The sequence below is a fragment of the Mytilus californianus genome, unplaced genomic scaffold, assembly GCF_021869535.1.
Source record: "Mytilus californianus isolate M0D057914Y unplaced genomic scaffold, xbMytCali1.0.p SCAF_5, whole genome shotgun sequence".
Classification (NCBI taxonomy): domain Eukaryota; kingdom Metazoa; phylum Mollusca; class Bivalvia; order Mytilida; family Mytilidae; genus Mytilus; species Mytilus californianus.
Genome location: NW_026262701.1, coordinates 937345 through 965128, shown reverse-complemented (window position 1 = coordinate 965128; position 27784 = coordinate 937345). Strand labels below are relative to the sequence as shown.

At 35.4% G+C, this 27784-nt stretch overlaps 1 protein-coding gene across 1 annotated transcript; it reads right to left on the bottom strand.

Annotated features, from left to right (window-relative positions):
• Positions 1–973: 973 nt before the first annotated feature.
• On the bottom strand, positions 974–27757 carry LOC127701777 (neuroguidin-like). The gene is made up of 11 exons (XM_052205744.1): positions 27666–27757; positions 17847–17971; positions 17232–17369; positions 16858–16942; positions 15984–16036; positions 14590–14698; positions 13337–13461; positions 8806–8861; positions 8381–8429; positions 6540–6635; positions 974–1033 (listed from the first exon to the last, which is right to left on the bottom strand). Exons 2-11 carry the CDS (start codon positions 17967–17969, stop codon positions 974–976), a joined length of 894 nt encoding a protein of 297 aa, XP_052061704.1. The 5' UTR covers positions 17970–17971; positions 27666–27757.
• Positions 27758–27784: the final 27 nt, after the last annotated feature.

Below are 27784 nucleotides of genomic sequence, written 5' to 3'. Positions count from 1 at the left end.
TAATTTTACTCACTCACTATAGCTACTAACATACTTGGAGTAATTTTACTCACTCACTATAGCTACTAACATACTTGGAGTAATTTTACTCACTTACTATAGCTACTAACATACTTGGGAGTAATTGGGAGTAATTTTACTCACTTACTATAGCTACTAACATACTTGGAGTAGTTTTACTCACTCACTGTAGCTACTAACATACTTGGAGTAGTTTTACTCACTCACTATAGCTACTAACATACTTGGTTTAACTCACTCACTATAGCTACTTACATACTTGGAGTAATTTTACTCACTCACTATAGCTACTAACATACTTGGTGTAATTTTACTCACTCACTATAGCTACTAACATACTTGGGAGTAATTTTACTCACTCACTATAGCTACTAACATACTTGGAGTAATTTTACTCACTCACTATAGCTACTAACATACTTGGGAGTAATTTTACTAACTCACTATAGATACTAACATACTTGGAGTAATTTTACATACATCTAATGGATAACAACAATGAATGATCCATGACAGGTTTTTCAAAACAAAACTCCTCTTCCTTCTCTCCCACATTTATTGTAATAGCCCTAGTATTTTCCATGCATTTTGTAAGGCTTATCAAAATCTCTATTATCTGACTATATGTAATTATCTCCCCTGTTTTTTCTACAAGTGATTTCCCTGTATGGCACTATGATGAGATATTTGAAGAAAACAAAACTACAATGAATGTCATCATTTAGTGCTATAAACTTCGACTAAGTGTATTGTTTTGGCAAAATTTCAACAAAAGAATTTATAAGTGTTCAGATATATTTCATGACAATAGTTGAACTATCTGAAATGTTATACTTGGGAGACATTCATAACTCTGAAAAATACCAGTAGAAAAAGTGCACAAGCTGTTTGACTAGACCCATATTATGAATCTCTTTATAAAACATAGCTTCCCATGATATAAATATAATCATTACAGAAATATGCTTCTTACCTTGCTGTTAAATTTTCTTTTCTTCCCTTTTTCCATAGACTACAAATAGAAAGAAAAACTATTGACATTTCATTTATACTTTTATGTTTAAAAATATGTCTTGTAAAATATCATATATAGTTCAAATGAATTGTCTTTTCTACCATATGGAATCTTAATTGTCACACAAACAACACTAGTCTAAGCGGAGATAATAAGTAGTATACTACAGTATTTTCACTGATCTAGTACACATTTTTGTTTAGGGGCCAGCTGAAGCCCGCCTCCGGGTGCAGGATTTTCTCGCTGTGTTGAAGACCCATTTGGTGGCCTTGGGCTGTTTTATGCTCTTTGGTCGGGTTGTTGTCTCTTTGACACATTCCCTATATCCGTTCTCAATTTTATTTTTTGCTGTTTTCCCCGTGTTTGACATTGACAATGATTTGTTACAAGATATTGCATATGTAATTGGGACATTAATATTTAACTCTTTGTGTCATACTTTTAAAATCTTCAAAAGAAAAGAAATGTTAATTTTTCTTGAAAACAACTTTTGAGACACATTTTTAAAAGGTTTTTTTCTGCTTCTTTTACTTGAAGGGTCCCAAACCTTATAGAGGTATACCTTATTGATCATAACCATAACCTATACATAATCTTTACACTAGCCCTTACCCTTGAACTTAAACCTACCTTGAAAGAACCGCTAACCTAACCCTTAACCTAAAGTACACCTCTAAAGAAAAAGAAGTTTTTTTTTTTTCATATTTTCTACTGTCAATTTGGGTGAAATCAGCAAAGTGGGAAGAATTCAAATATTTCAAAAATTGTGAAAACCTGTCTTTGTTGGTTTTTTTAACTAATTATTGGCATAAAACTTATATAATATCCATGATTATAGTGAAAGTAATGTTTTTCTTTGATAAAAATCTTAACATCTGCACTTTTCCATACTGTGGATTCATTTATTTTCGTGGGTATAAATTTTCGTGGATTAAGGAAAACTTACATGTTCGTGGATACCTAATTTCGTGGTTTTGCCGAAGTCTGCATACAAGCCTTAAGAAAATTTGACATTCTTTGAACATTTAATTTCGTGGTTCAACTGTACCCATGAAATCCACGAAAATTGGTATCAACGAATAATAATGCATCCACAGCATCTTATATGAACAAAATCTTCAAATTCAAATAGGGCATCATAGAAGGGGTGAAACTGTCAAACTGAATGCTGTAGAGATATATAACTAGAGGCTCTCAAGAGCCTGTGTCGCTCACCTGACTCTACTTTGGTTTTAGAAATCATGTAAAGATAGATAAAAATCATAACAGATACCCAAATAATGATTGAGGCCAAATTTTGATTAATATTGGTCCCGTTATTTAATAAAATATCCTGGTGGCCATCTTGAACAGTAAATCGGCAACAAAGTAGCAACACTTGGTCAGCACTTCATAAGGAACATTCATGCCATGTTTGGTTTCATTCCATTCAGTGGTACTCTAAAAGAAGACTTTTGTATGTATTTCCCATAGGGTCCTATGTTAAACTAAGCCCCCCCCCCCTAGCGGCCATCTTGGATGATGGATCGACTGCAAAGTAACAACACTTGGTCAGCAACTCATAAGGAACATTCATGCCATGTTTAGTTCAATTCCATTCAGTGGTTCTCTAAAAGAAGACAATTGTATGTATTTCCCATAGGGTCCTATGTTAAACTAAGCCCCCCCCCCCCCTAGCGGCCATCTTGGATGATGGATCGACTGCAAAGTAACAACACTTGGTCAGCAACTCATAAGGAACATTCATGCCATGTTTAGTTCAATTCCATTCAGTGGTTCTCTAAAAGAAGACAATTGTATGTATTTCCCATAGGGTCCTATGTTAAACTAAGTCCCCCGCTGTCGGCCATCTTGGATGATGGATCGGCTGCAAAGTAACAACACTTGGTCAACATCTCATAAGGAACATTCATGCCATGTTTGGTTTCATTCCATTCAGTGGTTCTCTAAAAGAAGGCATTTGTATGTATTTCCCATAGGTCCTTTGTTAAACTAAGTCCCCTGCTGTCGGCCATCTTGGATGATGGACCGACTGCAAAGTAACAACACTTGGTCAGCAACTCATAAGGAACATTCATGCCATGTTTGGTTTCATTCCATTCAGTGGTTCTCTAAAAGAAAACATTTGTATGTATTTCCCATAGGGTCCTATGTTAAACTAAGTCCCCCGCTGTCGGCCATCTTGGATGATGGATCGGCTGCAAAGTAACAACACTTGGTCAACATCTCATAAGGAACATTCATGCCATGTTTGGTTCCATTCCATTTATTGGTTCTCTAAAAGAAGACATTTTCATGTATTTCCCAAAGGGTCCTATGTAAAACTAAGTCCCCCGCTGGCAGCCATCTTGGATGATGGATCGGCTACAAAGTAACAACACTTGTTCAGCATCTCATAAGGAAGATTCATGCCATGTTTGGTTTCATTCCATTCAGTGGTTCTCTAAAAGAAGACATTTGTATGTATTTCCAATAGGTCCTTTGTTAAACTAAGTCCCCTGCTGTCGGCCATCTTGGATGATGGACTGACTGCAAAGTAACAACACTTGGTCAGCACCTCATAAGGAACATTCATGCCATGTTTGGTTTCATTCCATTCAGTGGTTCTCTAAAAGAAGACATTTGTATGTATTTCCCATAGGGTCCTATGTTAAACTAAGTCCCCCTGCTGGCGGCCATCTTGGATGATGGACCGACTGCAAAGTAACAACACTTGGTCAGCATCTCATAAGGAACATTCATGCCATGTTTGGTTCCATTCCATTCAGTGGTTCTCTAAAAGAAGACATTTTTAGGTATTTCCCATAGGGTCCTATGTTAAACTAAGTCCCCCGCTGGCGGCCATCTTGGATGATGGATCGGCTACAAAGTAACAACACTTGGTCAGCACCTCATAAGGAACATTCATGCCATGTTTGGTTTCATTCCATTCAGTGGTTCTCTAAAAGAAGACATTTGTATGTATTTCCCTTAGGGTCCTATGTTAAACTAAGTTCCCCGATGGCGGCCATCTTGGATGATGGATCGGCTACAAAGTAACAACGCATGGTCAGCACCTCATAAGGAACATTCATGCCATGTTTGGTTTCATTCCATTCAGTGGTTCTCTAAAAGAAGTCATTTGTATGCATTTCCCATAGGGTCCTATGTTAAACTAAGTCCACCGCTGGCAGCCATCTTGGATGATGGATCGGCTACAAAGTAACAACACTTGGTGAGCACCTCATAAGGAACATTCATGCCATGTTTGGTTTCATTCCATTCAGTGGTTCTCTAAAAGAAGTCATTTGTATGCATTTCCCATAGGGTCCTATGTTAAACTAAGTCCCCCGCTGGCGGCCATCTTGGATGATGGATCGGCTACAAAGTAACAACACTTGGTGAGGCCAAAATTAAAATTAAGTTTGTTTCCCCTTACCCGACCGACCCTCTAAAAATCCGCCGACTGAAATAATTTTTTTCGAAAATCACGTTGTTGTTTTTTTTTTTCGTTTCGCTCAAAAGTTCGTTTTTTTAATTTCGTTTCCTTGAATGGTCCGTATTTTCAACATTCCGCGAAATCATTGTCGCCCGTGTGTTTGCAGCAAAGGGTAAACAACGTATGCAAGGATACTGAAATTGGAATGGAATATTGTTTTAAATAAATGCGTCCGAGCAATCTTAACTACTCTTCCATTCTAGCTACACCTCCAATAACAAAATGCGTAGCGAGAATGGCCGAGTAGTTACGATTGCGCATCCGAGCTCACCCTTGAGCTTAAATGTTAGGCTTGGTGAAACATCAGTGTGCTGTGTTTGTGGTAAATCCCTGAGTTCGCCTTTATCAGTGGTTGACTCAATAAGTTGTATATTGGCGTGCTATTTATGCTATTTTGTTTCATTTCGTATGTGATATTGGACCATACACTAGTTGTCTTTGGATAAAATAGTAGTCAATTTTTTTCGAGCTCAGTATCATATTGTGTTGTGAAAAGTTGAGATGACTATACCAGCTAATGCTTTGATAAAAGTTCTTGTAAGTTCTTATGTCTTTTATAAGCTATAATGGGCTGATGATTAAATATGGTCACACATTCAGGGTTTTGTGAAATAAGATGCCAGTGTTTCATTATTATATTTTTAGTTTCTGTATAGATGGGTTGAATTTTGTTAACATTACTAGCGGTTGTTCCCATTTCGCTGGGCGATGTGTTAGCAAGTTTTCCCTTTCTGTATTTTGTGTTTGATAAAAAAAATCGTTGATTTCAGGTATTTGATATCCTCGTTTGAGCTTCTTACTGTTTTTTAAGATCAGTTTTGCTGCTTGTGTTTCTGAGATACCTCAATACTTCACCCTTGATAAATCCTTTCAATGAAAACACTTTTTGGGTGTGAGCAGTGTCTGTGCAGATATTGATATGTTTCAGTTGGTTTGATATTGGTTTTAATGTCTTGTATCATACTATGCCTTCATTAAAGAATCTTTCTCCTTTGTATAATTAAGACAGTGTCTAAGAATATTGTTTCATTACAGGAAAAATCGTAGGTGAACTTCAACTATCATTATCATTTTGTTTCTCTGTGTTGAAAGCGTTGTAAAATGTGTTCAAGAATTAACAAACATTGTAAGGTCTGCTAACCCAGCGAATACTGATCCGCACATAGACACGCCCAAGGTTTCATGGTAAAGTTTATTGTTAAAAATAAATTCATAGTTTTCTAGAATAAGCCTTAATAGGCATAGTCATACTCGCTTGGATCACGGTTTGTGGCTTCTAGTATTTCCTTAAATGAAAAACAAGTGTACATATTTTTTGCATCGAATGTTACTAGGTAGCAGTCTCGTTGAGGTTTTATATTTTCAATTGAATCAATAAAACTATAAGAAAAATATAGATCCGTGTCTCAATTTATATGTGGTCTACTCTAAGTCACAAAGACATCGATATTTACAAACATTTTCTAGTCTGAAATTGTAAGGTCTTCTAGTCATGCATATTACGTTATACAGTATGTTGTTTTAGTATCAATAAAGTTCAATTTGTTGTTTTTCTGTGTTTTCCTGTGTGTTAGATATATTTCAGGGATTTTCTCTAAAAAAAAAAAAAAAAAAAAAGCCTACCTACCTACCCACTTCCAAAATGGTGGGTAGGGTAAGGGGAAACAAATATATTTTTAATTGCGGCCCGAGCACCTCATAAGGAACATTCATGCCATGTTTGGTTTCATTCCATTCAGTGGTTCTCTAGAAGAAGTTCAAAATGTAAAAAGTTAACGCCGACGCCGGACGACGCCGGACGACGCCGGACGACGGACGACGGATGCCAAGTGATGAGAAAAGCTCACTTGGCCCTTCGGGCCAGGTGAGCTAAAAAAAGAAGATGTGGTATGCAGGTTCATATCATATAACAATGGTTTATCTTAAGCACTTATTTTGACATGGTCCTAATTAGGTATAGACAATGTGAGGTGTACAAATAAACAGAAAAACATACAATATATCTACAGTACACTGAATACATACAAATTCTCCTTGTCTTTCCTCATCTAAAATACTGATATCATCAAACTGGGTCAGGTTATTTAAAGATGATAAAGTTCCTAATTTTCTCATAGCATTCTATAAATAGAAACAATTATTAGTAATATATAATTAGAAACTGCATTACATTCTATAAATAATTACATATTAAAGAATTCATAAAAAGAAACATTTTATAAATAAGCTGTACCAAGTCAGGCTATTTGGATCATTTGTTGGTTTTTTGTTGGTTTTTTGTTGTTGTTGTTGTTGTTGTTTGTTTGTTTGTTTGTTTGTTTGTTTGTTTGTTTGTTTGTTTGTTTGTTTGTTTGTTTGTTTGTACATCAATGTATTGGTGGTTAGTGTGGTCTGTTGTAATGACCAATATTTTTCATACCGTTTATTCCTTTTCACTGAACAATGAAACTTGATTGATTTTTGGTGTTGAATAAAATTGAGAATGGAAATGGGGAATGTGTCAAAGAGACAACAACCCGACCATAGAGCAGACAACAGCCGAAGGCCACCAATGGGTCTTCAATGCAGCGAGAAACTCCCGCACCCGGAGGCGTCTTTCAGCTGGCCCCTTAACAAATATGTATACTAGTTCAGTGATAATGGACGTCATACTAAACTCCAAATTATACACAAGAAACTAAAATTAAAAATGATACAAGACTAACAAAGGCCAGAGGCTCCTGACTTGGGACAGGTGCAAAAATGCGGCAGGGTTAAACATGTTTTTTGAGATCTCAACCCTCCCCCTATACCTCTAGCCAATGTAGAAAAAACAAATGTACAACAGTACGCACAGTAAAACTCAGTTTAAGAGAAGTCCGAGTCCGATGTCAGAATAGGAAACAAAAGAAAATAAACAAAATGACAATAATACATAAATAACAACAGACTACTAGCAGTTACTGACATGCCAGCTTCAGACCTCAATTATACTGATTAAAAGATTATGTCTTCATCATATGAATATCAGGCACAATCCCTCCTGTTAGGGGTTTAGTATTATACCATCATTAAATATGTGAGAAGAACATAACCCGTGTCATGCCAACAACTGGTTTTAGAATAAATATGTTTAATTCCGATGCAAAGACCCTATAAGTGAATCAATATTAAAGCCAAAATATGCAATCTTTAATGACCTGACAACAGTATCGTAACTATATCCCTTCTTAATAAGTCTGTTTAAAGGTTTTGTTAGCTTTTGAGGTGAATACTGACATTTTTGTGCTTTGTAAAGAATATTACCATAAAAGATTGGATGTGAAATACCCGAACGTATAAGATGTCTGCATGTTGAGTTATATTTACAAATGATGTCCTTATACTGATGATAAAATTTAGTAAATGTTTTGACTAGTTTATGATATCGAAAACCGTGGTGTAATAATTTTTCAGTAATACATAAATTTCTCTCGCTATAATCTAATACGTTGTTACATACACGAGCGAATCGTACAACTTGAGATATATAAACACCATAAGATGGTGACAAGGGAACGTCACCATCTAAAAATGGATAATTAACGATAGGAAATGAAAAATCATCTCTTTTATCATAAATGTTTGTATTAAGCTTCCCGTTCACCACTTTCAGCACTATTGGGTATACTGATTTCTTTCTATCAGACATAAAACAAATAAAGGTGCATGTAATGATTGCGTGTTATGATTGCGTGTAATTATGCAGTAATTTTTTTTTTCCCTATGTTTTATGATGGCCTTTATTTATACTACAAAGTTGTACAAACCATACACTATATCAAGATTTGTTTTTTAAAAATAACTTTCATAATAACACAATTAGTTTATATGTAAGATAATCTTGCCTTATCTTTCTTTGATATAGACATTCTCATCATTCTCTCTTCTTCGTACCTGAAATCAATGTTAAAAGCATAAAATATTGTCTCTCAAAATACAAAAATAATCAAAATTTGCATGGACCATTGGTTTTACTGTGCAAACAATGCATTCATGTTTGGAAACATTTTTTATGCAAAAACAGAAATTAAACGATATGTTTTTGACTATATTCTTGACAAAATAATAATAATATTTTCCTAATCACATCATTTTAAATTCAAATTCTTGATTTTGAAGTTATAATGTCATCTTATCTTTATTGAATGAAATTAAAAAAATCAACATTTCCTTTGAGTTTTCTTGAAACACATATTCTTCTGGTATAAATATTTTTTGAAATAAAAGGGATTAGCATATATACTGATTTCCAATTCAATTAAATACATACTCTGTTCTTTCTTTAGCTTTCTTGTTGGCTTTAAATCTGTGTAAGTCAATACTTTCCTATAAATATAAACAACATTAGAAAGTGTGTTAATACAGGGTTTAACATTAACGATAATGAAAGAAATAGGTCACTCTTACATACCACACAATGTATATATGAAAATAAGACGATGTGGTGTGATTGCCCAAGAGACAACTATTGTCCAGAGACCATTTGAGGTAAAAGGTTAGAAACTAAGTTGCATTAGCCACATGTTAATACCTCCAAGTCAGGACCCTCATCAGTGATCTTCCTTTTTTATATCTTGACATTTTCTATCCTTTCAAAGTAGGCCAATATTTGGTATTTATGTCATTCAGATGTGTAGATTCTAGGCTCTTAGGTGTTTTATTTCTGTTTATTGTGCTATTGCTTTGCTGCTTCACTTTTTTTTTATCATACTAAAATTTCATAATGGAGCCATTCTAAACAAAAGAGAAATAAATGGAGAATTGTGTCCATGGGACACTGATGATGCACCGGCTTGCATATGTAACATTATAAAGGGGCATAACTCCAGAACCATAAAAGTGACGCCACCCAAATTTGAACTTGATCTTAGTTTTGTTGTAATAAGCATTGTGTATAAGTTTCATAACATTTGGTTGAGGCAAACTAAAGTTAGAGAACTTTAACCAATTTCGGGACCTACGTACGAACGGACAAGGGTAAACCTTAATAGCATAACTAGAGGCTCTCAAGAGCCTGTGTCGCTCACCTGTATTTACTGATGCTTTGGAAATCATGTAAAATAAGGTTAAAATCATAATTAATAGTATTGGATATTAGATATTATAATGATATCTAAGATAATAACAAAAAACTGCAAAATTTTTGTAAAATTACTAACTCAGGGGCAGCAACCCAACAACGGGTTGTCGGATTCGTCCGAAAATTTCAGGGCAAATAAATAAAAATCTGATGAACATTTTTGCCACCTGTCAGATTTGCTCTAAATACTTTAGTTTCAGAGATGTAGAGCAAAAACTTAATTTTATCCCTATGTTCTATTTTTAACCAAGTCAGCCATGATGGTTGGACGGAGGGGTCATCGGACAAATTTTTTAAACTACATACCCTAATAATAATTATAGCCAAGTATGGTTAAATTTGTCTCAGTAGTTTCAGAGAAGAAGATTTTTGTAAAATATTACAAAAATTTACAAAAAATTGTTAAAAAATTGACTATTAAGGGCAATAACTCATAAAGGGGTCGACTGACAATTTTGGTCATGACAACTTATTTGTAGATCTTACTTTGCTGAACATTATTGCTGTTTACAGTTTATCTCTATCTATAATAATATTCAAGATTATAACCAATAAAATGCTCCGCAGGGCGCAGCTTGATACGACCGCAGAGGTCGAACCCTGAACAGTTGGGGCAAGTATGGACACAACATTCAAGCTTGATACAGCTTTGCATTTGGATTGTGATTAAATATTTGACACAGCATAGGTTTCTGACACAGAATGAATGTGGTCTAAGAACTTAAAAATTTTAAATTGGACATTCACCTATTATGGTCCAATATCCAAAATCTAAATACATGGTTAGATTCAGCATATCAAAGAACCCCAAGAATTCAATTTTTGATGAAATCAAACAAAGTTTAATTTTGGACCCTTTTGACCTCAATGTGGACAAAGTTGATAACGGGGCCCAAAAATCAAAAATCTTAATACATGGTTAGATTCAGCGTATCAAAGAACCCCATATATTCAATTTTTGTTGAAATCAAACAAAGTTTAATTTTGGACCCCGATTTGGACCAACTTGAAAAATGGGCCCATAATCAAAAATCTAAATACATGTTTAGATTCAGCATATCAAAGAACCCTAAGAATTCAATTTTTGTTAAAATCAAACTAAGTTTAATTTTGGACCCTTTGGACCTTAATGTAGACCAATTTGAAAACAGAACAAAAAATTAAGAATCTAAATACACGGTTAGATTCGGCATATCAAAGAACCCCAATAATTCAATTTTTGATGAAATCAAACAAAGTTTAATTTTGGACCCTTTGGACCTCAATGTGGACCAATTTAAAAATGGGGCCCAAAATCCAAAAAACTAAATACACGGTTAGATTCAGCATATTAAAGAACCCCAAGAATTCAAGAATAAAACCCCATTGAAATTGGTCAAGAAATAAGCAATTTATACGAAGTATCTTCTTTTGCACAATACTGTGCAATTAAATATTTCTTGCTATTGCGCAATACTGTACAATTGACAATTTCTTGCTATTGTGCAATATTGTGCTATTGGATATTTCTTGCTATTGTGCAATACTGTGCAATTGAAGATTTCTTGCTATTGTGCAATATTGTGCTATTGGATATTTCTTGCTATTGTGCAATACTGTGCAATTGAAGATTTCTTGCTATTGCGCAATATTGTGCAATTGAAGATTTCTTGCTATTGTGCAATACTGTGCAATTGAAAATTTCTTGCTATTGCACAATACTTATTATATAATAATTTACACATCCTGTTTGGTGTGTATCTCCTACCATATCATTATTATTTGCTTTTAAATATAAATCAGAAATAACCAACTTAAAATGGAAAATTTTAAAAGAAAAAAAAAAAGGAAACAACCCCCCCCCCCCCCCCAATTATTTGAACCCCCTTATGATTCATCACCCCCAAACTCAATCCCAGCCTTCCCTTTGTGGTATGGTACCTTGCAGTACAATTTCAGAGAGATCCATACACTTGAACACAAGTTATTGTCTGGAAACTAGAAAAATGTGTTTTTTGGCCCCTTTTTGGCCCCAAATTCCTAAACCTTTAAGGCAATTACCCCCAAACTCAAACCCAGATTTCCCTTTGTGATATGGAACCTTGTAGTACAATTTCAGAAAGATCCATACACTTACACACAAGTTATTGTCCTGAAACTAGAAAAATGCTTGTTTTTTGCCCCTTTTTGGCCCCTAATTCCTAAAATATTGAGGCAATTACCCCCATCATCAATCCCAGCCTTCCCTTTGTGGTATGGTACCTTGCAGTACACTTTCAGAGAGATCCATACACTTGAACACAAGTTATTGTCTGGAAACTACAAAAATGCTTGTTTTTTGCCCCTTTTTTGGCCCCTAATTCCTAAAATTTTGAGGCAATTACCCCCAAAATCAATCCCAGCATTCCTTTTGTGATATGGAACCTTGTGGTACAATGTCAGAGAGATCCATACACTAACACACAAGTTATGTCTGGAAGTTACAAAAATGCATATTTTTGGCCCCTTTTTGGCCCCTAAGTCCTTTACTGTTGGTACCATAATCCCCAAAATCAATCCCAACCTTCCTTTTGTGGTATTGAAACTTGTGGTAAAATTTTATAGAGATCCATTCACTTAAACTAAAGTTAGAGTGCGAAAACCAATGTGTCTTCGGACGACGCCGGACGACGACGACGACGACGCCAATGTCATACCAATATACGACCACAAAAATTTGTTTGCGGTCGTATAAAAACGGCAAAATTTCCTTAAAATTACCAATTCAGGGGCAGCAACCCAACAACAGATTGTCAGATTTGTCTGAAAATTTCAGGGCAGATAGATCTTGACCTGATAATCAGTTTTACCCATGTCAGATTTACTCTAAATGCTTTGGTTTCAGAGATATAAGCCAAAATCTACATTTTACCCCTATGTTTTATTTTTAGCCACGGCGGCAATCTTGGTTGGTTGGCAGGGTCATCCGACACATTTTTTAAACTAGATACCCTAATGATGATTGTGGCCAAGTTTGGTTAATTTTGGCCCAGTGGTTTCAGAGGAGAAGATTTTTGTAAAAAGCTAACGACGACGGACGACGACGACGACAGACGACGGACCCCAAGTGATGAGAAAAGCCTTGGTGAGCTAAAAATGACATGTAAAGCCAAAAAAAAAATTAATAAAAGTAAAATTGTAAATACATGAAAAGCATTCAAAATAGCATGGAGGTCCATATTTTTCTATGACAATGATAGATTTTAGCTTGCTAAAAGGAGCATCTGCTTTCCTTTAAATCTTTAAAAACTAGATGGTCATCAATTTAGTTGTAAAATATTTAAAAAGCTAGTTAAAGTTAATTGATAAAACTGTTTAACATAGTTTCAGCATACTATAGAGACACACAGTGACACTTACAATCAAATACATATATTGAAAGGTCTAGGATTTCTTTTAGTTTTTATTGGATCTCCATTTTTTTTTTATTACTGTGGATTCATTATTATTCATGGGGTACCAATTTTCGTGGGTTTCGTTGGTACAGGCAAATCACTAATTCAGATGTTCAACGAATGGCAAATTTACTATAGGCTTGTATGCAGACAGTGTCAAAAACCACGAAATTAAATATCCACGAACATGTTTTCCTTAATCCACGAAAATTTGTACCCATGAAAATAAATGAATCCACAGTAATAACAGATATATAGAGTAAACATCAAAGAGAAAGTCCTTCAAAACACAAGTAAATCATTCTAACCTTGACTTCTTCTGGTCCTTCATAATATTCATCTCTCAGTTCTTTCAGTATACTACTACTTAAAGCTCTCTTTTTGGCTCTCTCCATTGCCTTAGTTTCTTTATCTTTTACTGTTTCATCCAAGTCTGTTACAATAAATAAACACAAAGATTAAAAAAAACACAAAAAAGGGTTAAAAACCATTCCAGCTAGTTTGGCTGATTTGTAGATCTGGGCTGATATGCATAAAACCACTTAAGTTAAGATATCCAATCGTAGTACTAATTTATCGTAGAACATGATGAAAAATCCGTCCGTTCGGAACAAATCTTAACTGAAGTAGTTTTATGCATATCAGCCCTGGTCTTGATATCTTATTTGCTGTTTACAGTTTAAGTCTATCAAATAAAGTTCCCACAAAAAAAAGAGCTGAATTTCTCACCAAGTAAAACTATTCCATTCTGATATCTATGTTTACCTTTATTGCAATCAGTTATGTTTGTTTATTGTAAATCCTTTTTTTTGGATTTTTTGTAGATCTGGTATTGATGATCATATTTACATTTGATACCTATCTACTAAAGTTTTTGAAATAATTACCAAAATTATGAAAATTAGTAAAACAGCAGATGCCATGTGATGGCAAAAGTACACATGGACTTAGAACAGGTGAGCTAAAAATGGTTAAAACTTGTTTTATGAGGACAATAACTCTGCAAGAAGTTGACTAAAAATTTCTACAATGATGTCTTTTTTGTAGATCTTGTCCTGTTGATCCTTTTTCCCATATACAGTTACACTTGCCAAATAATGAAAATTGGTTAAAAATCTTCATTTTAGTAAAATACCTCTAAAAAAATGTGTCAGAAAGTCTTGGACAAAGCAATGTGTAAAAAGATCTTGACATTCTGAACATTTCTGACTTGTCAAATGTTCATTTTCTATAACAATTTAAAAGATAATGACAATACTCTTGTGTTACCATCATGTTCTATTTTTAGTCTTGGCAACCATGTTGGTTCACAGACAAGATCATTGGACACATTTTTTAAACTACATACCCCAAGGATAATTGTTGTTTAGTTTCGTTTTAGAGAAGATTTTTGTAAACATTAATAGATGACAACAGACTATAGACAATGGAAGCCAAGTGATGAGAAAAAGCCCTTTGGACCATGTGAGCTAAGACTATAGACAAAGGAAGCCAAGTGATGAGAAAAAGCCCTTTGGACCATGTGAGCTAAAAAGGGTACTTAATTTGTTTATAGACCTACCATAATGTACTGGTGTAAGTTTTGGTGGAACGTAAACTTTTGATTTTTTGGTAGACTTTGTATCATTGTCCTCATCTGTTCCTGATTCATCTTCATCTTCATCATCTAACTACAAAATAATTATTTATCATCATAGCCAATGTGGAATAAAGCTATTTTTATTTACAAATTTTAGGCCATTAATTATTTGTCCAATACAGCTTGTTGACATTTTAAAATATCAAACACATCATACAAAGTAATTATACAAAATCACTAAAATATCTGTTACTATCCACCATGTGATAGTGTGAGAAATCCTTAGCAACCATTGATAGTGTGGGATGTCTATATCAACCATGTAATAGTGTAAGAAATCCATAGCAACCATCTGATAGTATGAGAAGTCCATAGCAACCATGGAATAGCGGGTCTCATTTAACTTATGTGTATCATAAACGAAACCAAACATGACACATTTTGTGAATATGTAAATTAAATCAATGTTATCACTCTAAACTTCTGTATGTCACTTTATAGATGCAAAGTAGATTTGTTTACTTAAATAATCTTACTTTCTAAATGTTCATATCCTACCATAAATATATATATAAAGAAATGTCCAAACCAAATACATTCTTATGTAAAATAGCTAGAGTACAATTAAATAATGTGAGTGAATAGAAATCTTTAAAATTAAATGAAAAACTGATGATGCACAACTAGTTTAGCAAACTTGTGTTGTTGGGTTACTGTCCAACTTATGTTTACTCGACTTATCTTTTTTTCTTATTTATTAAACCAAATTACATTTCTTTAAATATTTTTTTTGGAGTAAAACATAAAACATGTTAAAATAACTAACAGTCCTTCAGTTTTTGAAGCAGTAAATGTTGGGTGTTATTTTGCTACATAATTTTTAATAATCTGCTAAATAATGTGATTAATAATGTAAAATTTGTAACCAGTTATCCAGACAACTATAGACAATATTTAACCAAATGTATCATATCTTCACTGAGATAGGAATCATCAGTTTACATTATACATGTACATACAGAGTAATAATTTGGAAATATCAGTCCTGTATTTGAAGAAAGCTGCCACAGTCAAATAACCAATTGACAGTACCAACTCTTCAAATACAGTCCCGATTTCCATATTTTAATGCATTCCAAAGACAATAATTCCAATGAGCTTTCAAAAAGGTATGGGTTTTTTCTCATTGTCAAAGGCCATACAGCATGTACAGTGACCTATAATTGCTTACATCCATTTCTTATGAACTCTGGTGGATAGTTGTCTCATTGGCAATCATACCACATCTCCTTATTTTTATTACATATCAGATGTGGTTTTGACAACAAAAAAAGGAAAAAAGTGTTTTAAAAATATCATATCAGAATAAAGATTACCTTGTTAGTGAAATTATTAGGATTGGCTTTAAATCTTAGTGGATCTGCTTCATCTGAAAATAAAACAATAATTGATTTAAGTTCATCATTAATGGCACAATGTACAACAATGTACATCCTGAATCAGCCTTTGCAAATAACCAAAGATATATGCTGAGCTATGTAGATCTATAAGATACAGTACAGAGAAGAAAAAAAGAAAATGTCTTGTATGGACATGGTCAGTCTGTATGTGTGAATCATTTTGGGAAGTACCTAACAGCAGAATATAAATATTTGATAAATTTCCATACAAAAACAAAATTTCAAAATTATCACTCCAGTGGTAAGTTATTACAAACCTGTTCCTCCAGTGGTAGCTGTTTTAATCACTTTATCTATCTAATACTTGAGTTTCTGATCTATAGGTTTACTTACCCGTTCCTCCAGGAGTAGCTGTTTTAATCACTTTATCTACCTGATACTTGAGTTTCTGATCTATAGGTTTACTTACCTGTTCCTCCAGGAGTAGCTGTTTTAATCACTTTATCTATCTGATACTTGAGTTTCTGATCTATAGGTTTACTTACCTGTTCCTCCAGGAGTAGCTGTTTTAATCACTTTATCTATCTGATACTTGAGTTTCTGATCTATAGGTTTACTTACCTGTTCCTCCAGGAGTAGCTGTTTTAATCACTTTATCTATCTGATACTTCAGTTTCTGATCTATAGGTTTACTTACCCGTTCCTCCAGTGGTAGCTGTTTTAATCACTTTATCTATCTGATACTTGAGTTTCTGATCTATAGGTTTACTTACCTGTTCCTCCAGTAGTAGCTTGTTTTAATTACTTTATCTATCTGATACTTGAGTTTCTGATCTATAGGTTTACTTACCTGTTCCTCCAGTAGTAGCTGTTTTAATCACTTTATCTATCTGATACTTGAGTTTCTGATCTATAGGTCTCATCTTCTCCAATACCTTAAACAGTCAAGAATAAACAAACTAATTCAAGCTTTGAAAAAATGTATCAGCATTCTGTACGAAAGTCATCATAAACTTCATAAGTATGATTGTTATTTTAAAAGTTAAAACCTTGATATTCAAAAGTAATATACACAAAATAAAATGGTGAATTTAGATCTAAAATGTCCAGTGGCTACAGTGATTTAACTTACGGTACGAATCTCTACAAGTCATTCTATAGAAGGATCACCACTGATCGACTGTCCCTTACTTAATGTCCAGTAGCTACATTGATTTAACTTACAGTACGAATCTCTACAAGTCGTTCTATAGAAGGATCATCACTGATCGACTGGCTGCTGGTCTTCTTATGGAATAGGTATGTTGAGTTAATTAAATAACTTAGCAACAGCTGGTACTTAGTTTCAAGAAAACTGATTCCCTAAAACAGAATAAATGAACATCTATTTGGCTAACTTATCTTTATAAAATTTGTAAATATAAAAAAAAAATGAACATTAACTTTTATTTTCTTGATTGCATAAACCATTCTTTCATAGTTTAAAAAGAACGGTAAAAGTGACGCCACCAAAATTCAACCTTGATCTGTGTTTCATGTTAATAAGCATTGTGTATAAGTTTCATAACGTTAGGTTGAGGCAAACTTAAGTTAGAGAACGGATACCAATTTTGGGACGTACGGACGGACGTACAGACGGACAAGGGTAAAACTTAATGCCCCCTCCGCTACGGCGGGGGCATAAAAATACACCAGATTTACAAAATTATTTGATCATCATGACCATGGACAGAGAAGTTAATATTTGTGTAATTCAAGGGGAGTTAAGCTGTGACATCAGAGTCTTCATTAAGATATTGTCTGTATGATTAATGAAATATTATGTTTAGCTACATTTACCTTTGATGTATCATACTGTCCTCCCTTGGCCTTCTTTAAAATATTGTCTGTATGGTTAATGACATCTTGTGTCTTACTTCTCAAATCAGACATTAATTCTAATGCCTTTGGTACTTCAGTCATATCTGTTAAAAAAAACATATTATTAGGACATTGCATATACAATACATTGCCACTTTACAAGGCTATGTTTAAGTGCAGGAACATTGGATGTTTTAACACTTACATGTATATGGGACTTTTTGGGGGACAAGCATTTGATAAGGAGCCCTGGTGAATTTTCAATTATATATGGAAATGATTTGTAACTGATATAGTTAATATTTCTATCTCATCATTAATCAGATAAAAAGATTAAAAAAACTTGTGAAAATTTTCAACAACTGCCAGCCCAACCCAAGCTCCTGAGGATTCAAAGTACTCTTGTCAGCAAACTAATATTATCAAACTATTTTCCACGTAATAGGGCCTCAACTTCTGTGAAAATCACTCAACTGGAACAAAACTCATACTTGATCTGTAATATCATCATGTTCATAGGTCAAAATAAAATAGTTTTTGTTTAAGCCAAACGTGACCATACCAGAAAAGTCCTGCTGACTCTTATTTTTGTTCTAATAATTGGATATTAGTTTTAGAGACGAAAAATAACTGCACTTTCATTAGCATGGTATTGTTTTTCAAAAGTGTGTTGGTGACATCAATATCCATATAAATGGTAGATAAGGGTTGATTTTAGTCTACAGTGGTAGCACTATCATGAAAATAGCTTTCACCTCAATTCCAGTTCGTTTTTTTTTCTGGAATTTTTTTATAACATCATAAAGCAGCACACACTTCCTCAAATTTGAAACGGAATACTCCAAGAATCCAAAAGGAGCATACAATTTCCAAGTCCAAATAATTATGAATTATATTATCTGGAAAGGGTATTTTTAATTATTTACTGTAATGCCTTCCTTCAACCTCATAGAGCCCTTGTGATGCCTTCCTACAACATCATAGCTAACTAATCATTTACTAATGTACTGTGTATATATACATTTCAGGTATCAGTCATCCTTATAATTAAAGATATAAACCTAGGAAGATGTTGACTCTCATTTATGACTGATACTCAACTAACAGCTGAAACAAAGTGAATTATCATTATGCCAGTTTTACAGTGCCCTATAGACGGATGTGATTGGAAATCTCAGGACCTGGATGAAGCATTTGCAGCTGCTCTAACCACTGCTCTACAGATTCATGACAGAACCGTCCACCCACCTCTGGCTCAACCAGCAACACACAAGTTAAAATTGGACCCACCTACTATAGCTGCAGGATGTGATCCAGATCAATGGTCGGCATTCACCAGACAGTGGAAAATGTATAAAACAGGGATGGCGATCACAGACAATGTCTTGCCCACTGCCCTTTTCTACTGCTGTGACACCAATCTCCGTACAGACATTATGCGTGACCTTCGAGGCGATGTCACCAGTATGATAGAGACAGATCTTTTAAATGCTATCAAAAGGCTGGCCGTCAAAGAAGAAAGCACACTGGTCCAACGCATTAAATTGAACAGAATGACTCAATCACCTGGGTCAAATATCAGGACTTTTTTGGCCAGTCTCAGAGGCCAAGCATCACTCTGCCAGTATAAAGCCACGTGCAATGAAATAGGTTGCAACCATATATTTGATTATAGTGATGAGATAATCAAGGACAATTTAGTCAGAGGTATTGCAGACCCAGAAATTATGTCTGACCTGCTAGGTGACTCCAAGACCGATAGAACACTAGAAGAGACTGTATCATTTATTGCTCAGAAAGAGCAGGGTAAAGTCACAAGGAGTGCAGTGGGAGATTTAGCTAGTGCCATGAGTGCTACATGTAATAATCAGAAACGACCCCAAGCAGCTGGAGCCAAATGTTGGGCATGTGGTGGTCCTGCTCATGGACAAAGGAATGATCGCAAGGCCAGGTCTAGGTACTGTTAGGCTTGGACATTCACATGTGCTAAATGCACAGTTAAAGGTCATTACACCAAATCATGCAGCAAGTGCACTACCTGTGGAGTATGGGGCCACCATGATGCATCTTCTAGAATCTGCGCTCAAGGTAAGGGCCACAGGAACCAGCCCAATCAAGGGAAATCAACCAAAGATTCAGACCAGGAACAAGTTGGTTATATCTATGAGCAGCTGTGCACCACATCTGAACAGACAAACCAAGCATAACGTCTTGAACATCACATATTTGATGGACATTGGGTGGCTCGACCTTCAAAACCCCACCCAATGCTTCTGGTGAACATGACACCCCTGCCTGAGGACCATGCATCGTTTGGGCATCCCATGCAAGACACCTCTAAGCTTAAGACAATCACTATGTCCATGGTGGCTGATACAGGGTGCCAAAGTTCAATCATACCTTTACAATCTGCAAACAACCTTGGAATAACAGAAAAGGATCTTCTTCCAGTCAAGCTTGTAATGCGTGGAGCTATAAAGGAAGACCTTGGTGTAATTGGAGCAGTCGCAGTAAGCGTTACAACAAAAGACAGTACTAGCAATGCCATGTCAACACGTTTATTGTGTTATGTCTCTGATACCATGGAAAGAGCTTTCATTTGCAGAGAAGCACTCATATCTATGGGGATTATTCACACTAACTTTCCTAATGTGTCAACAGTTACATCTCCAAACATTGCTGCATCTATGGAAAACTCTGAAGAAGTAACCTGCTCATGTCCTAGACGTCGACCTTCACCACCACCTGTTCCCACAACTCTACCTCCAGGTTTGAAGGCCACAGAGGAACACGTGGAGTCACTAAAAGGGTGGCTTCTTGATTACTATGGTGCTACAACATTTAATGTCTGTGAACATCAACCTTTACCGCTTATGAATTGTGAGCCTCTCCAACTCCATGTTGATCCTAATGCCACACCGGTAGCCGTCCACAAACCAGCACTTGTTCCAATCCATTGGCAGGATAAAGTTTATGCTGATCTGGAGAGGGATGTTCGCATTGGTGTACTGGAACAAGTAAGTCAAAACACACCTACAACTTGGTGCTCAAGGATGGTGGTAACCAGCAAGGCTGATGGCACTCCAAGGCGGACAGTAGACCTACAACCACAAAATCGACATTCCGTTCGGCAAACACATCATGTCCCAAGTCCCTTTCATCTGGCTGACCGCGTCCCTCAAGGCATGAAAAAAACAGTGACAGACGCTTGGAATGGGTACCACTCAGTGCCTATTCGTGAAGAAGATCGCCATTTCACGACATTCATCACACCATGGGGGCGCTACAGGTACATGGTTGCTCCACAGGGATTCATGGCCAGCGGTGACGCTTACAATCAACGATTTGACGCTATAATATCAAATTTCAACGACAAGGTTAAATGCATGGATGACACATGTATGTGGGCGAACTCCATTGAAGCAGCATTTTTTCAAGCATGTGATTGGCTCGACCTGTGTGCTCGTAACGGTATTACATTAAACCCAAAGAAGTTCCAATTTGCTCAAGACACTGTCAATTTTGCAGGACTAACAATCACCCAAACAAACATACGACCAAGTACCAAGTTCCTAGATGCAATTAGCAACTTCCCAACACCAACTGACATTACTGGTGCAAGAGCTTGGTTTGGGCTTATATAAAACCAAGGAGCATATGCATTTGCCATGGCAAGACAGATGAAACCTTTTCGTGCTCTATTGAAACCATCCACAACATTCTGCTGGACAAATGAATTAGATGAAGTATTTCACAAATCCAAAGAGATCATTATTCAGGAGATGAAGGAAGGTGTTCGTCTTTTTGACCCTGCTCGTATGACATGCCTAGCTACCGACTGGTCTGTTGACGGAATTGGGTTCTTCTTGATGCAGAAGTACTGTCAGTGCTCAAGTAAAACCCCTACCTGCTGTAATGATGGTTGGAAATTATGTCTGGTTAGCAGCAGATTCACGCATCTAGCTGAAAGCAGGTATGCTCCTATCGAAGGTGAGGCCTTGGCTGTTGTGTATGCACTTCACCAAACACGCTACTATGTTCTTGGTTGCAAAGACCTTCTTGTTGCAACTGACCACAAGCCACTACTCCAGATTCTGAATGATCGATCACTAACAGACATCGACAACAGACGACTCCTCAACCTCAATTTGGCAAAGAGAAAACTTTAGGGTACAGGTTCACAATTATTCATGTACCAGGCAGAAAGAACCTTGGCACAGATGCAGCGTCAAGGTATCATGTTGGACCACCAGATCGTCTGAACTTACCTGGTGAAGCACCTGAACTTGATTCCCTCATTAACATGACTGCTCATTATCATGATACACTCACCAGTATATGTCTACATACAGAGGATAATGATACAGCTAATGACACCTCCACAGTCGCTGCTGCCACTTGTGCCTTGAATGCTGTTATCACAGTTGTTACTTGGAGCATGGTCCGTGAGGCCACAGCATCAGACCCTACATTTGTAAATCTCATCAGACAGCTGGAGGTAGGGTTCCCAGAAGACTGCAAGGAGCTACCAACAGACTTGCGTCCTTACCATCGCTTTGCATCCAGTTTATGCACCGTGGATGGTTCTTATGGGCCAACGAATTGTTATACCACCAGCTCTTCGCAAACCAGTACTCAATGCTCTACCCCCCAGGCCCTCAATGACGAACCCCCCAGGCCTTTAAAAACTCTTGAGTCTTCCCTGCTGTGAACTGTGGACCTCCATCGGACGTCAACTCTTCTGGGATGCCAAATGTCACGAAAGTCTCACGAAGTCTCTTGACAAGTCCCTCTGCACCTGATTCAGACTTGTATACCATTGGCCAGTTTGAATACCTGTCAACAATAACTACATAGTCATTACTGTTATATGTGAAGTAGTCACTGCAAATCATCTGGAACGGATAATCTGGAGGTGTTATGTCAGATGGTGGCTGCATAGGGTTTGACTTGGCCATCTGATGGCAGTGAACACACTGATCTCTCACCCGGGTAATATCTACTGTGATCTCAGGCCAATACACAGAGTCCATGGTCCTTGCACGCATAGCACTGACTCCTTGGTGGGCTGCGTGTAGAGCATTGAGTACTGGTTTGCGAAGAGCTGGTGGTATAACAATTTGTTGGCCCATAAGAACTACACCATCCCAGGAGATGGGAACGCACAGGAACAGTTGTTGAAGTACGCCAATACCACCAGTATGTTATACGTGTAGATGGCACAGGCCGAGTAACTATCCGCAACCGCCAGCACCTTCGAAAGTTCACTCCTTTTCAAACCAACCAAACACAAGGTACTTTGATTGCACCTACTACAGTTCAACATCAGGAAGTAATCCTAAACTCTCCAACTACATCCAAGACGACAGAGCCACAAGTGCCCAAGATTCCCTTGTCTTTATCACCATCAAGAATCTTAAGTCAACCAGCTGCATTGAATGAGACACCGATTACAGTCCCCACTCAAAAACCGGCAACTCAGACAATTCAACAGCCTCCACAAAAAGATTTGGACCAGTCATACCACCACACCCCTGAACCAGATGTACCTGCTATGACTAGGATACCACGTGCTCTTTCCCGTCTTCAGCCACACAATAAAGCTGGGGAAAAGGAACTATTGACACCACGAAGACCGAGCCGCCGCTACATAACAGAACATAACATTGATGAATCAGGAACTGATTAATGAATTATATTTAGACATTAATAAGTGAATCTAGAGACTTTTTGTTTGAAATTGTGAAAGGACATCATGCATTTAATTTTGTTCGCGTCCAGAAGACTTAACAGAACATTCCTGAAGATTTATTTTGTTATAGACTTGACTTTATTTGTTTAAGTTTTTTTCGTATCCTAAAAAAACTTGTTCCCAGGGGAGGAGATAACTAATCATTTACTAATGTACTGTGTATATATACATTTCAGGTATCAGTCATCCTTATAATTAAAGATATAAACCTAGGAAGATGTTGACTCTCATTTAATAGCGCCCTTTTTCTGGTTGCACTTTGAGAGAGAATTCATCTCACAATTTGCCACTACTAGAGAGTAGAAAATAAGTCTGTGAAACCATTTAAAAAAAAGCGGTAGGTCATTGATACCTCTGATGGAAGTGTAACTTATTTTATCATTACTTTTGGATATTTCTGGAAATATTTTGCACCAAAAAGCACACAAAAAATAAGAATTATATGCAAAAATTTCTAGCCATCAATAAGGATTTCATGGCAAAGTCTCTCTCAGAATCTATCTTTGCCAATATGACTTCGTAAGAAGGCATCACAGGAAAAACTTAAAATAGCCTTTAAAGACGTCTGAAATATTTGGACTAACAATTTCCAGCAAATTTGTATATATTCTGATTACCAGTCAGAGCACTGACATAAACAAGTCAGAATCTTTAAAGACTCATGCAAGTCAGATTATGCATTTTAACAAAGGAATGATAGCACTTTTAGACTTAATAAAGTCAAAATATGCAGGACTTATTTAGTTTAGATTCTGTTCAGTTGATTGTAAAATTTTCAGTATTTTAAGATTTGTAGCCAACCTACTCAGTAAATAACCATGAATATTTGTATATAAAAATAAGGAGATGAGGTATGATTGCCAATGAGACAAGTCAACTATCCACCAAAGTTCAAATAAAGTGGATGTAAGCAATTATAGGCAACCATACGGCCTTCAACAATGAGAAAAACCCATAGTTGGCTATAAAAGGCCCCGATATGAAAAATATGAAACAAAATATGAAAGTATGATGCTTTACAATATCAAAATCTATGCTGTTTTTCAAGTAAATCTACTAATCATATGCAACATTTTTCCAAATTTATCACAAATAGATACTTAAATAAAACAGTTAATTACACATAGATCTATTTTTTTAAGCGTCTCACTCATATTTTTTATTGATAAAAAAGTGTTCGAGGATGGCACTTTTAACATTGTCACATAGATCATGATGCTTAACTTTTAAATATGGGTGCTTGGCTCAAAAAGATAGGCATTTTAGGATATATTAAGTAAAAATTTTGAATATCTTTGTTAAGAAGATAAATTGGCATTATATCTCAACTGACATGTAGAAGTCAGTTTTTGTTTAAAAATGATGGGAGGTAACTCATGACACCAAATATTCTGACTTCAAATAGTCAGAAAATTCTGACTTGTTTATGTCAGAGCTCTGAACAATGACAATGAATACCAAAAGCATACGTGCCAGCTTTCACAATTAAAGAGCGAACTACATGTTTTGACCCTTGTCACGATTACTTCGTGATCATGAACAGCTCTAAAACACACTTTTGTGAAATTCTACACGAAAAAAATAAATGTGCCCGATTTTGAAATTTCCCCAAGGGAGACAATCATGATCAGCCAATCACAGTCGGTGTTTTCCATGATCACGTTAATAAGCCAATGAAAATCGTTGTTTCTCATGATATTGTGCTTTGCAAACATGCAAAAATTCTAACTTGTTTGGAACTTTTTAATATGTCAGAATTGTAAAAATCTTGATCATGGCAGATGAATTTTCATCTATAAGAAGGTTCTTACAAAACTTAAGAAGAAAAGCATGGCTGATTGACAAAATTCAAAGATGCAGTGTTACCATAAACATAATAAATAGTAGCTTATGAACAGATCATACAGTGTTGTCATTCTTGTTATTAAAATTTTCAAGTCAATTAAAGTACAATGTACTCTTTTTTTTTAATTTTTCACAGGGAATTAGATATAAATGTCCCTTCTTTGGAATTATCCATATTTTTAAATTGGAAAAGTCAATAATGACTTTGATATATTCCTTCACAAGAAAATATTTCCTTGTATTCTAGCTACATGTTCATCTTTTCTACACAATAATATAAGTGCAAGAATCATGGAAATAAAAAAAAGAAAAGGACTTATTAGCCCATCATCTGTGTAACATAAAAAAATAAGATGTGACACTTTTTCTAAGAGAACAAAACTCTTATTTCGTATTTAACCGTAGCAGACGACATTTAATCACTGTTCTTCCTGTTGGGAAATAAAACAAAACAAAATAAAAAATAAAATTTAAAAAAAAAGCAAAATAATTTTTTTTTATCTGTCAATTGCAGTTAGGCCTATCACTATCCATATCTAAATTTTTTTTTAATCATTGATAGTTTTTAATTATGCGACTCTTGATAATGTGAATGGATCTGAATGTGTACAGATTAATCTCATTAATCTTACATTGTTTCACTACAGGTCCATTAATCATATTAATTGTATCTAATATACAAATATTTTGTTACGGTTCATCAGAAGGAATAGAAAATATGGCAGGGTCTACACCACAAAATTCACCTTGAGTACAGACAAACCTGTGCCCCTGAAAAAGTTTTAAGGCATGGCAGGAACTAGGTAAATAATGGCAGGAACTAGTTAAATAAAATTTGAATGCATTTTTAATATGTTACAGAAATTAAACACTTGAGATTCCTTTTTTTAAGCCTGCAGAAGGTGATAAATTAAACACCTGACACAGTGAGTTTCATTCATTTACACAGTTTAAATCACCTATATATTGTAGTGCATATATCTATTCAATACAATTCACTACAATTATTCACATAGGGGAACATCTCAAACATTTTTCCAAACTGAGTTTATATTGGCACCTTCTGTGGAAACGAAAAAAAAGGAATCTCAAAATCCAGAAAAGTTTATAATTTTCTGAAACATACAATGCATTTAAAATTTAATCATCTAGTTCCTGCTATGCCTTAAAACTTTTCCAAGTGCACAGGTTTGTCTGTACTCAGAGTAAAATTTGTGGTGTACAAATGGTGTAAATTCTGCCATATTTTCTTTCTTTACAGCAAATCCCTCCACTATCTGGAGCACCACAGGATATCTGTGTAATCAGAGCAACACATTTAAAATATATATATATATATATATATGTTTAAAACTTCTTCTGCATGTGTGGGCCTAAGTTTACATGGTTTATGTCTTCGCACTACACAGTATCTGTACAACATCATAGTTTTATACACATTTACCCACCACCTATAAGAAAACGCAATATACAGCACTCATAATATTAAAAGTTTACTTTTGGTTTAAAAAGTCTTTCTTTTCCAATCACATAACTTCACAGTTAAAAATATAAAAAGAAGATGTGGTATGATTGCCAATGAGACATTACTTTCCACAAGAGACCAAATGACACAGAAATTAACAAACTATATGTCACCATACAGCCTTCAATAACGAACAAAGCCCATACCGCATAGTCAGCTATAAAACGCCCCAAAATGACAAATGTAAAACAATTCAAATGAGAAAACTAACGGCCTAATTAATGTACAAAATAATGAACGAAAAACAAATACGATATACAGCAACAAACGACAACCACTGAATTACAAGCTCCTGACTTGGGACAGGCACATACAGAATGTGGCGGGTTTAAAATAGGTTAAAGGTGCCAACCCTCCCCCTAACCTGGGACAGTGCCAGTGGTGTAACACTAACAGTACAACAAAAAGTCTATTTCTCTTGTGATTTAAAACGAACTGTTCAACAACTGTCTCTGTTAGCCTTCACTACAAAATGTCATATGTGTTTACATCCAATCAATATGAGAAAAGGTTATGATGAACCTTATATAATAGTCTCACTCTCAGTCTTTACCTAGCACTGTAGCAGAAATAAAGTTTTAGCAGTTTAGACTTTAGTGCTTTTAAACATATTTTTATTTGAACAAAAAATATTTGGGTCTATGTCAATAAAACAGCAACAACATTTTATGATTACCTGCATAACACAACGATACCTTTTCAGTATTTGAAATAAAATTATGTAGAAGGATCAGGGGAAATAATTTTTCAAAACCGGAAATCGTGTTGTGATTGTAATAAATCAAACAAATTCGG